The 14,045-nt window shown below is 18.5% G+C and overlaps 1 protein-coding gene across 18 annotated transcripts in view; it reads left to right on the top strand.

Moving 5' to 3' along the window:
- LOC108001343 (uncharacterized) overlaps positions 1-14,045 on the top strand; it is a 56,353-nt gene that overhangs the window by 25,057 nt on the left and 17,251 nt on the right. For all 18 annotated transcript variants that reach the window (XM_017062290.3, XM_017062293.3, XM_062075646.1 and 15 more), the window contains 2 exons: positions 8,099-8,321; positions 10,607-10,772. In XM_017062290.3, the coding sequence (XP_016917779.1) occupies positions 8,099-8,321; positions 10,607-10,772 (389 nt within the window). The remainder of the gene's footprint in view (positions 1-8,098; positions 8,322-10,606; positions 10,773-14,045) is intronic.

Raw genomic sequence — 14,045 nt, 5'->3', positions numbered from 1 at the left:
AAATATATATGATAGTCAATCAGAAATTTATGTTTTTGAAAATATCTTTAATCATCTATATAAATCATATATAGACCATCTATATACCATAGATATAGGAAAACATTGTTCGTAAAAAAATTCGTATTCTACATAAATATATATATATTCTATGTATTTAAAAATATATATTTAAAAATCATCAGAGAGGAATTAACTTTTCTGCTATTTAACTACAGATCCTTTCATTAAATTGTTAATTTAACGAAAATATATATTATACACAATAGCAAATATAATAATCATGAATATACATTTTTTATTTTTAATAGTAGAATCCTATACAAAGATAATAAACATTGATTTCGTAAATAATGAAAGGTATTACATTGAACATGTATACAATAGAAGATAAATTTTTTTCAAAGAAAAGAATGATTTTCTCATGAAAATCGGCTAAATAAATTCTTCATTATTATTGAAATTCGAGTTTTATTTTCTTTAACTATTTGTCATAATATACTAAATATCATTTTTAATGATAAGAAAAAAATTTTGGTTAACTTGCTGATTAATTTCTTCTTTTACTATCAATTTTAATGCATGAATTATATTATTAAGAATATTATTTTGACTTTATTTTAATTTTATATATAACGATGATTTTAATTTTCGAATTATTTATAAAAAACTTTTGGTACTGTATGATTATGAGTTTTGTATTTTAAGATTTTAATATTTGAGACATCAATTAGAGAGATAAATCATATCAATTAAAAACTTATGAAATGAGAATTATAATAGTAATGATCCAAATTTTAATTTCTAAAATATTAATAAAAATATATTATTATTGTTATTTTATATTCTATTTATATATATACAAATATGTATATTTATATGAACGTTGATACGAACATTGATACATTCAATGAGATATTTTTGAATGTTTTTTTTTTAAAAAAACACCATGTTGTGATATCAAAGTTATAACGATAGAAGATAATTACTCAGGAGTAATTATCGATTTTGTTCATTTTTGGAATTGTTAGAAGACAAGATTGTGAACAATTTTTTTTTTGCACATTACTGGCTTTAATTTTCGGGATATTTGCAAAAAAAAATTATTACTATTTCATCAGAATTTCTATCATATATTTATGTTGTATGTTTATGATTGCAATCTTAGATGCGAGCAAATATACAATTTTCGGCTGAAAATTTAAACTAAATCTGATCTTAACATTATCTCGAATGTATTTACGATTCTTCTAATTATTATTTACTTACTATATGCATGAGATATTTCTTTCGAATAAATGTTTAAAGTTAAGTATGATTATTGCGATAGCATATGATTATAGCGTTACTTTATGCCATATCAAATATATATATATATATGAATATATATGAATTATAAGCAGAATAAAATAGTAATATAATAGTGATAATATAAATTTTTATTAACATCTCATAAATTGATGAATTTACGATAATTCGGATATAATTATCATTATAATCCTTATTTCAAAAATCAATATTTCGATCAATGTTTGCTAATCAATATCTCAAATATTAAATTTGCTATTATGAATTGTACTTATACATGTGCATGGATATATGCATCAGTATGCAATAGCCATTTATTAATTGTTTATGTAATATGATTGGCAATCAATATGTAAAGCCAGTCGAAAATTTATCTTCTTAGAACGGGATTTTCTTCAAGACTTTTTGACGTATATAATGAAAAAATTAAATATTAAGTGTGAGACTATTTATTATTAATATAATTTTATATTTTATTTTCGTAAACTTACTATATGATAGATATTAAGTATAATGATATTTATTCACTCATATTTATGTAAACATAAATGATGGTTGCATATTGTAATACGCATAAAAAAGGTGATTATATAAAGGAAGAAATTCAATATAATAGTAGCAACAATTTTTTGCAAATTTTAAAACTTAAAGATAATTGGTGGTCAGAGATTAGTCTAATCTCTGAATGAGATTTTCACATTTTTAAAATGATTAAATTGTAAATATATTTGTATAATGATATAATTGTAAATATATAATTGATATTTAAACAAAAAAATACATATTTGCAAATATAATTGTATAAATAGATTTATAATATTAAAGAACAAAAGAAAAAATAATTTATATAATATGATTTAATAATCATAGATTTCGAACAAAAAAATATAATTGGATTTTATGTATAAAGCCAAAATACCTGGATGAAATAAATCTCTCTTTAAAATCAGATAGAAAATACATATATTATATATCTAATAAAAATTATTTTTTCGTAAAATGTCGTCAAATATTTCGACATTGTTTACATATGTTGAAAAATTCTGAATATTCTTCATGAAATCATTTTTTATAAATCAAACATTAAATTCAATCATGTTATAATAATGTACAATTTTGTATTGTTTCACATATTTCTCGCACTCAATATTGTTTCTTTTTTTTTTTTTTTCCGAGAATATCATAATTTTTTTGAAAATGTATTCTATTGAAAAATCTGAAAAATTTATAAAATAAATTTTTGCATAACTATTTTCCATCTGTTTAACTTTTTTAAATGTTTTGTTATTTTTTTTTGTTTAATTTTTGATCTTTTCTTATATATTATATAGTTATATATTTCTTTTTTCGATATTTTTTTTTATCTTATTTTCAAAAGATATTAAAATGATAGTATCTATTTTTTTATATTTTTTGACTTCCTGAATTATATCTATCGAAGTAAAAAATAGATTAATTTAATTCAATAATATTTGTTCTCTATTATAGAAGTATCTATATTAGGATTTGGTTCTATAATTTTATTAATATTTGTAACATATTGTTCTAATTATTATCCTGACATTCTTTTTTAATAATTTGGATTAAAGTAAATATACAATATATTTTTATGCCATTTATTTTAAATTTAACATAAAAGGGCCATCTAACATAAAAGTCAGAAAATAATGATTCACTTGTTTATTCAATAATTATATGATAATAATTCATTATACAAACATAATCTCTGAACATTATGTTAACACATTTCGAAAAAATCATTACTTTTTAGTAAAATATCAATAAATTGTAATTTAGAAGATATGTAAAAAGTTTTCAAGAATATAACTTATCTGATTTTTTTATTGAAAACAAATAAAAACAACACTTAATATATTTTGTAAACAATATACAATATATTATTAAAAATAATTGAAAATTAGAATATTTTATTTAGTTTTTGCTATGATTTCTTCTGAACTTATCCTTATATAGAAAAAAGATGTCCAAAATTTCGTTTTTTATATTTCAAATCAAACATATTTTATATTAAAATCAAATAAAAATCAAAATGAAATGATGAGATATATTTTTTTCTATGTATTATATTTTTATATAGATAGATCTCGATTATTATAAATATATTGATTAAGTTTAAATAGTACAATATTCGATTTATTGCAAATTATAATGTATAATGTATTTAATAATGAAAATTTAATTAATCTAAAATTCGTAAAACTTTCGATACAATTATAGAAACAATTAATCTTTTATTTTAAGAATCTTTACAATTTTTTGGCTTTGTAGAAGGATGAATTTTATCTATTATACATAATTAAGATAGAACATTTTAAGCTACTTAATTATTTTTCATAAGTTTGCGTTTCTTATTATTAAATTTTAATTTGTTTTAAAAGCTTTAAGATAAATATAATGATTTAATATAATAACAATAATAATTTTAATATCTTAATATTACTATTGTAAAATGAACGAATATTCCGTCAAATGAATTATGAATATAAAAAGAACTTGTTACATTAGAAAAAAAATTTAATATTATTGAAAAACATGAATATGGTGATAGCAATTTGAAAATAAAACAAGATATATATGAATTTATAGTGTTGAATATCATAAAATAAGATAAAAAAATGAAAGAAAAAAATAAAATTAGCTTTTTATGGTTTGCAAACATTTAAGAGAAATGTTTATGCAATTATAGTTTAATAAAATATTTATGAAAATAATATATCTAAAAATTATTATTCTATTTTTTTTTAAATCAAAATTTATATTTCAAATATTTGAATAGTGTGAATTTAAATAATGTGATTAATTAATTAATTGGAATTTATTACTATTTTATTTATAATTATCTTTTTTTTAGAATGAATTAAGTCTATTGATCACTTTTAAACAAGTTATCAGTGCTATTAACAAATAATTTTAAAACTCTCGGAGGATTTTATAAGCTAAAATCCTTGAAGATTACTATATATCAACCATAGATTGTTATTTACTTAAATCGACCTATTAATCCTCTTATTCAATATCTTCTAAGCGAAATCTCAGAATTTTGACCAAGTTCACTGGGAATTTTGTTGAACATATAAAAAATATGTCTATTCATTTCTTTTCTCTCGAATTTTAACTCTTATTCATTTTCAATCACTCGAATTAAATGAACATCTTAGACATTTCTTTATACTTTGGATTTTTTTTATTTTAAACGAATCATTTCGAAATTTGTTTTTTGAGAAAAACAAAGTAGATCAAATTCAGATTCTGCGGAGAATGGAAAATTATCAATAGCAGATCTTATCGAAATATTGTAATATAAATTCCAATTTTTTAACTTAAAATCAGTATCCAGAATACAATAGAGTTAAATTGAATTATTTTATATATATATATATATATTTCGTTGTATTTTAAATTTAGAAAAGTTAAGAGAGAAGTGGATTTTAATTTAAAATTTAATTTTAAAATCTAAAATTTTAATTTATATTGTTGTATTAAGCATAAAAATAGAAAAGTATTAGTTTTCATTTGAACCATATATATTTTTCTATCAGCCATCGTTGCTTACGTTATCATTGCATCGCTAAAATGTAAGACTATCTAATTCTGAATAGATTATTTATTATTATATATTAGATTATATATTAGATATTATTATTGTTAATTATGTCATCAGCTATTTGATACTCTTCTATCTATATAGATATATCTATATAGATAGAATATATTATATTTATTATTAATATCTCAGAAATTAATAATTAAAAAAAATCCAAAACTAAAATTTTTAGATTTAGGATTTATTCTCCTTCTTTTTTTTAAATTTCACGTTTAATTGAAAGCATATATTTTTCGGAAAAATATTCAAATTTTTAATTTGAATTTAAATATATTTTCGGTTATAATATAATCAATAATTATGTAATATAAAGAATATTTCATTGATTTTGATAATTTTAAATATATTTGCGTTTATAATATTAATTATTTAAAGAATATTTCATTGATTTTAAAATATATTATAAAATATAAGATTTTTTAAAAATTTTAATGATTATCTGAAAAGACTTATTTTATTGATTTTGATTTTTAGATATAAATTATAAGAAATTTTGAAAAATTTTTTTCCATGTATAATTGTCATTGGACTTTTAGAGATATTTGCAAAAAGAATTACATATTATTATATATAATTTTTTCTTATATATATACATAATCACGATAATGGATAATGAACGGATAAAAAATTTAGTTTTTTATAGATTATAATAAACTTAAAATGTTTTAAATTCAATGCCAACAAAAATAAAATGTAAAACAATCTTTAGGCGATCAAAATTACAATATCCGAAATTATAATGAATATCAATATCACATCATAATCTATTATTTGTATTTTTTATATTTTATTTTTATATTTTATTTTATTTTATATTATATATATTATATATATATATATTATATATTATTTTATTTTATTTTATTTTATTTTACAGATTTTTCGAATGCACGAGTTTGGATTTCATTGAAATATTTTAAATTCATTATAGTCCATAAGAAAATAACTTTTTAATCAGTATATTTATTATATATTTTTAATATTGTTCGCTGAAATATGTTTATAGAAAGAATACATAGGCATGTTTGCATATACACTATCAGAGATGAAATATAATATAAAATGTAATATAGATAAAATTTTATATAATAATAATAATAATCCTTTTTTACAAATATGTTTAAAACTATTGGAAAAAAAGATATATAATATATCGTTATATATATTAAACAATAATAATAAGTACTATAATATATTTTAAAATCTTTGAAAATATACTGTTTTTTTTATATAATTATTATATTTTCAATTAAATTAGTGAATATATTTCTCAATAATATAAAATTTTTATTTCTTCTAAAGTTTTATTTTTTTATTTAAAAATATGACAAATATTTTATTATTCATATTCGTATTGTACAATGAACAATTAAATAATTAAATATTTTGTAGAATTAAAAACTCTTAAAAAAATACTCATTTTTCTTATTTTTTATTATTCTGTTAGTCTTTTTTGTTTTATCTTTGTTTTCTAAATAAGTATTTACGTTTCAATATTTTCTATATTAGATAATTTTTACTAATTTTTTATTTAGATACATAGATCGTACGCGTTGTTTCGCTTCATTTCTCATTCCATGTTATCAGAATTAATATTTTTTCTTTTCTAAAATATGCTTCAAAATATTTAGAGTACTGCAAAAATCGTAATTATTAAGTACAGTCTGGCGTTTAAGATACAAAAAAATAAAAAAAATAAAAAAGTATATAATTTTATAATAAATTTTTTTAAAGATTTCGAATAACTTAAATTTCAAAGTGGAATATATGCGACGATTGAATAATATTCTATATACTTAGGATATTTTTCTGCATTATTGGAATTCGATAATGACTATCTTTTTTGAATTACATGATTTTAATATTTTTTTTTTTCGAATTAATAATAAAATATTTTATTTAAATAAAAAATTTATCTTTTATCATTATTATTAAAATCATAATAAAATGCTATTCAATTCAATAATTCGTTACTGTTTTAACAATTAATTTCTTTTTAATGTATTATGTAATTTATAAATATAATTATATTAATTAATTATTTTTTAAATTATTTATTTTTATTAATTATATAATTTATTAATTGTATTGTTTAAAATAAAAATTAAATACTAAATATTCATTGGCTTATTTTATTCAATTTTTTTTATTTTTTTTAAATCAATTAAAATCAATTAATCTTTAACTTTATAATATCATTTTTATATTTTTATATTATTTTTAAAAATATTTGACATATTTAATTTATTAATAATAAAAATAAATTTTATTATTTTAATATTAAATATAAAATTTTAGCATTATGTAATTATAATAATTATTCGAAATAGGACATTTTGAATTTGAGATTTTTTAATATATTGTAAAATTCAACATTCCGAATAAATTTTTTTTTGATTTTAATTTTAAAAATATTTACAAAAAACGATTATTACTATTATATTAAATTTATTTTATATGTATCCACGGCATATAAGTTATATAATATGTAAACTAGTAAAAAAACTATAATTTCTTCATGATGTGTTTAATTGTTAAAATATTTCAAATTTCAAGTTTAAGTATTTCATTCTGTAAATGTGAAGATTTATATCATTATAATATTATCGACTATTCATTCAGTCAATTACAGAGAAAATTTATTACATAATATTTGGATAAATAACATATTAATTACTTTATTATATTAATCAGTATATATTAATCAGGATATACTTAGTTAAATATTTTTGTATTAATATCTCAAAAAGAATAATTGATTAAAGTGAAAATTTTATAATTTTATAATTTTATTTTTTGAAATTCACTTTTCCTTTGACATCACTTCTTCAAATTTCAACTATTGATATCAATTTTCGAATCATTATTATATTATATAATTTTATTTATAGATGTAAAACTTTCGATTAATAATTTATTATTAATAATGAATTAAAGGCATTTTTATTTTTTGTAATTATATTCTAAAAAATTTTTTTGAATTAATCAATCAAATATGCTTTTGTTTCATCAGATTTCATAAGACACATATACTTACATATATGAATATAAATAAGACTTTCTAAGTTTTACAAATATATACATTAATATAGATAAGAAAAAATATTAAAAAAATAAAAAAAAATTTAATGCTTAAAAACGAGATAAATTTGATTGTTTTTGCAGATATGGGGAGTGTCGTAGGCAGTAACGTAAACATAAGCAACGTAACGACAAAGAGGATGGACTCAACGACGTTCCGGCCAGAAGCGACGTCAACCCTCAGTGAGCGGGAGCAACTTAAAATTGAATTTTACAAAACTTATGATGTTATGACCGGGGTCAGAATCGCAGCGACTCTCGGTGGTTTTTTCGGTCTTATGATTCTTCTGCTTGTTTATAAAAGCAGGCAAGTCATTTTCTTCATCATTTTATTATTTTTTTTAATGCTATCCTATACAAAATATAATTTTAGATAGATTTTGTTTAAGATTTGAATATTAAATTATGCATGTGTGAAAATTATCAATGCATATTTGAATAAAATTTGACATTTTTGCGAAAGACTAGTCGATTGACTTGAAATTTAAAAGAGTGTTGAAAGTGAAAAACGAGGGAAAAAAGCACTTTAAATATAAAATTTTAATTTTAGTTAATATTAATAAATATCTTTCAATTCTATACATTCAATACTTATACAGATCTTAACATATTGAATGCTGCCTATTTTGACATTATTAATTAATTAATTTATTTATTGACATTATTACAACTATTTTCGTTATAGTAATTATTGTCATCAATTGTCAAATAATTGATAATAAGATAGTAATTTCAATTTTTATAGAATAAATCTTCTATTTACCTTTATGTGAACATATCATGATGGTTAGTATCCAAAATATATAACAAATATAAATGTATACTAATTTATCATTTATTATTTAATATCTTATTAATAGAAAGCTTAGATATTCCATTAATTTTTTGGATCTGATCTTTCTCTGATTATGATTTTTTCAAAATGCGAAAATAAAATATAAAAAATTCTTAGGCAATTAAAATTAATAATGACCGAAACGATGATAATGATATTAATTTCATACTTAGTATTTATAGTAACATCAATTATTGTAATCTTGGTCCAAGAGTTATTTTATATTTTATTTTCACATTTCACAGATTCATTTCAAATTTAATATAAATAAATGCTAAATATAATAATATTAGTTAATTTTTTGCACATTTTGGATACTGATTATGATAACATATTTGTTACATAACAATAGAAAAGCAGCAATCATATATTGATGCATATACATTATTATGGATATATATATATATATATATATATCTATATATATATATATATATACACATATAAGCAGCATTCAATCTACTGAAAAATTTTTTATTAATATTTCAAAAATTAACAAATATCCAAAGCTACAATTTTATATTTGAATTTTCTTCTTCTTTTCACCATCTCTTTAAATTTTTAATCAATTGATCACTGGTTTTTAGAAAATTTTTTGTTTTATAATTGAAAATATAATTGAAAAATATTTACAAAGTTTAATTGAAATTCATATTTCAGAAATATTTCGAAATTTTTTAGTACACGTTTGTTTTAAAATTTTAGAAAATGTTTGTTCTAATTTTTATGAAGTTTGTTTCTAATGCTGTAATGTATATGTCATATTTTTAAATTTATGTGTTTAATTTTGTTTTTGTAAGATTTCTTAAAAATATTTATCTGTAATGATCTAGAAAAAAAACTCCGAATTTGATGATTTTAAAATATATTATAAAAGATGAAATTTTGAACAATTTTTCTCTATAATAGCCGCTCAGCTTTAATTTTCAAAATGTTTGTAAAAATGATTACTATACTAAAATTTGCCTATATGCATCTATTATTATGCTTATGCATCACATTTATTATTTGTTTATGTAAACATATACAACGCCTTAAAAATGCTCACAATATATAATAGAGTTAATATCACCACATTTAGTATCTATTTATAATAAACTTGAATATTCAGATTACAGATTACTTATTTTGGGATTCGGTCAATCAATGATTGTTTTATATGAGATTATTTTATGTGAAGAATCCGCATAATGCCTAAGATTGATATGAATTGGAATTTAAATATTTCGAATCCATTATATCATAAAATTCACGAACAAATAAATTGATAATCACGAAAAAAAATTAATATGCTATTTATGATATAATAAGTATGATATATATTTATATAAAATATGTTATAAAATGATAGTCATATGTTTATATATATGCTATCATATATATATAGGTGAAATTTTATTTAATAATAGCGATCTTTCTTTTTTTATACATATTAAGAAATTTATCAAGCGGCGATTATATGAATATATTTTATCATCAAATTCAAAACCTCTATAACATACCTGTCCTCTATAACATACTTTGAAATTATCAAAATTGATGAAAATTTTTTTTTTTAAGAGAGAATTGCTTATTTATCTTAATTTCTAATTAAGATAAATAAAGAAATAAAGAATTTTCTTGAATAATTAAACATAATTTTCATTTCAAAATAGGTGAATAATTTTCAAAGATATTTAAAGAAAATTATATTTATATTGTTAAAAAAGATATACACATATAAGAGAAAAATAATAAAAAAAGAGTATATGAAACAGATGTAAATCGAGCAAACAATTGGAGGATCCAAGATTAACTGCAGCTGCAGCCGCAGCTGTAGCTGAAGCAGAAGCTGAGGAAAGAGCGCTTGCAGCTGCTCTCGAAGCCATCGCTAGATTACCACCTAGACCAGATCGGGGTCCTAGAAGATCTCTCTGTGTCGAGGTCAGTTTACTTATAAAGCGAATTAACAATAATTATTTATAAAAAAATACATCTCGCCATTTTCAAAAATTTTTAGATGTATTATCAAAGTTCATGTTTTGAATTGTTTATTATATGTGATCACCGCTAACTTTTAGTTTATGAGATATTCATAAAAATATTTTTAATTCAAAGTATTTACATATTCTTGATATACCATTGAAGAATCAATTCTAAAAACCAAAACAATCATAAAAATATATAAAAATAAATTATAATAAAAATATATAAAAAATATAGTTGAAATTTACTTATTATATTATGAATAATTGAAATTGTATCATGCGAAATAAAATTAAAATAATATTATTCCCATTTATTGTCATTTTTCTCCATTTATCTCCATCTGATTTTATTTAACGTAAACCTAAATTTTTGATCTTATAACTTGATAACTTATATAAATTTCGTTTTCATTTTCAACTATATCAAACGTTATTTCAAATATTTTTGCATATTATCTTTTATATATTTTTCTTTTTTTATCTTTAGAATTCGATCCTCCAAAATTTTCTCACGAATATATTAACATTCTATGTATTGTACTTTTAAAAAATATAGCTTTAGAATATATATAATAAATATTTTGAATATTTAAATTAGTTTTGAATTATGAATATACAAAAAATTACATACACATATAAAATAAATATATATTGAAATAAATTCTTGGAGATTACAATATTACGATATATAATATAACCTATAAATATTAATACAGCATAATAAATATTATTTCATGTCAGCATTGTCATGTATACTATCAATTTTTATGATAATGATTTTCTTCTAACTAATTAGCATATTTTATTTAATAATATATGAACATATTTTAATAATATATGAATTAGCTTTTTGATTTAACTCAATCAACATTAATTTGACGAAAGATAATCTAAGAATAAGATAAACTTTATGTTTCATTTTTCCATCTTAGTTAAGCTAATTAAATTAGATAGAAATATAAATAGTCATTACTTATATTAAAATCAAATCATAATTATTTATTATAATTTAATTAAAATTCAAAATTTTAATCTATAAAATAAAAAAAATCTATAAAGTAAAAAAACTGTAATATTAATAAAATTTTATTCACTAATAACTTTCTAACATAATGAATGCAAAAAATTTTTAAAAATTAAAATGATAATTTTTAAAACATTTCAAAACTAAATAAATTGAAATTTATAGAATATTTTTAAACTGTATAATTAATTTTTATTTTTTTGACAAAAATTAAAAATATTTTTAAAATATGTTGTTTAAAAAAAATGTCATTCAACATATTTCAAAATATATGTTTCTTTATAAATAATTAAATTATTTTTATATTACATAAAAATCATATGTATCTATTATTTTTTCTGAATATTCTTCTAAAAAGCATACATTTAAATTATTAAATAATATTATATAAATTATTAAATAATTAATATTAAATTATTAAATAATATATTAAAATTTGAAGAAAGAGAATATAAATTTTAAATTTAAAATTTTTAAATTATTTAATTATTTAAGCTTTTGAAATATTAATAAAAAATTTTTGATACAATATATTGAATACTATTTATAAAAAAATAAATGAAGTTGCAAAAAAGTACTGATTTTTCAATTTAAATAATATTATAAGATTTTAAATAATTTTTTCATATAAATGGCAATTGAACTTAATTTTTGAGATATTTGCAAAAATTACAACAAATTGCAATTTGTTGTAATGAAATTAAAAATAAAAATATATTATAGAAATAGGAATATAATTAATTAAAATATTAATATTTAATGATTTTATGTGTATGTGTGTGTGTGCGTGTGTGTGTGTGTAACTTAATTTAGCTTAATATATATATATATATATATATATATATAAACTATATATAACTTAAAATAGTTTGCACATCTCGTATTTCTACGATCAATTTCTTTTAATAACATTTCAACATTTGTTCATTGATTATTAACAAAATCGGCGTATTGTTATATTGTTATCAATTCTATCGTATCGTATATTATATAGAATATATAACCTATATATAATATTATAATATATAATATTATTATATAGAATATATATATATTTCTATTAAAAACTATGATTAAGTGACAATTATATAAATAAAAAAAATTTAAAGTTTAAAATATTGATTTCTGCAATATATTCGAAAATCAAAAGAGACGATTTCTTTTTAAATAATTACTAAAATATTTGTTCAAAATAGTTTTCAAATTGCTTTTTCTATTAATATACCATTACATATATATAATATATATAAATAAAATATATACATATTTGAAAAATTGATTCTAAATAAATATAAAAGTTAGTGTACAAAAATATCGGTTCTATTTATTAATTCGTAAACAATTGAAGTTTGTTTTTATTATTTATATATAGATGAATCGAAACACACATATAATAAGACAGTTTTATTTCTGTCACATAATATGTTTCTGCTTTGTTTCATCAATTTAAATTGATTATAACTTAATAAATAAATTTCAATCGACACTTTTGTATATCAATTTTCATTTTTGTTTTGACGATTATATTTTAGAATGACATACATCTGATCGATATGAAATTTGAAAAAAAATGGACTTAAATTTAAAATTTTAACTTCAGATATATTTATTATATTATCCAATATATTAATAACAATTTTTTGGTACAATATATCTTTCATTTTATTAACATTTATATTTTTATCGTCACATCATTGTGATTAAGATTTTAAAATCATTAAAATTACATAAAACAATCATAATACTATCCCTATTCTATATAAAAGTATCCCATGTTTCCAAATTATTGTAATCTTTTTTTAGATATATGTGTTAGATATATATCTATATATATCTAAAAAAATATATACAAAAATATATACAAAATATAATTTCAATTACTCACAATTTTGTGAAATTAATTTCGTGTATCTAAAAGATCTGTGAAATGTCTAATACATCGCTATGGATGAATAAAATTCGTGCTACGCAGCAGACATTTAAAAAAAATATTAATTCATCTATATGAAATATCCTCCATAGATATCACTATTTCGTTATCAAATATTGATATGATTGTTACTATATTGAAGATATACTATTAATAGTATAAGTTATACTATTTATAAATAGTTATACTATTTAGTAATTACGTTTATAGGTAAAATATAATGTACTATTCTAAAAATTTTTTGTTAATATCTCAGAAAGTAATTAATAGCTGTT

Source organism: Apis cerana, linkage group LG5 (assembly GCF_029169275.1).
Source record: "Apis cerana isolate GH-2021 linkage group LG5, AcerK_1.0, whole genome shotgun sequence".
Lineage (NCBI taxonomy): Eukaryota > Metazoa > Arthropoda > Insecta > Hymenoptera > Apidae > Apis > Apis cerana.
Note: the sequence above shows the minus strand (reverse complement) of the source record. Positions and strands in the feature narration are given on the sequence as shown.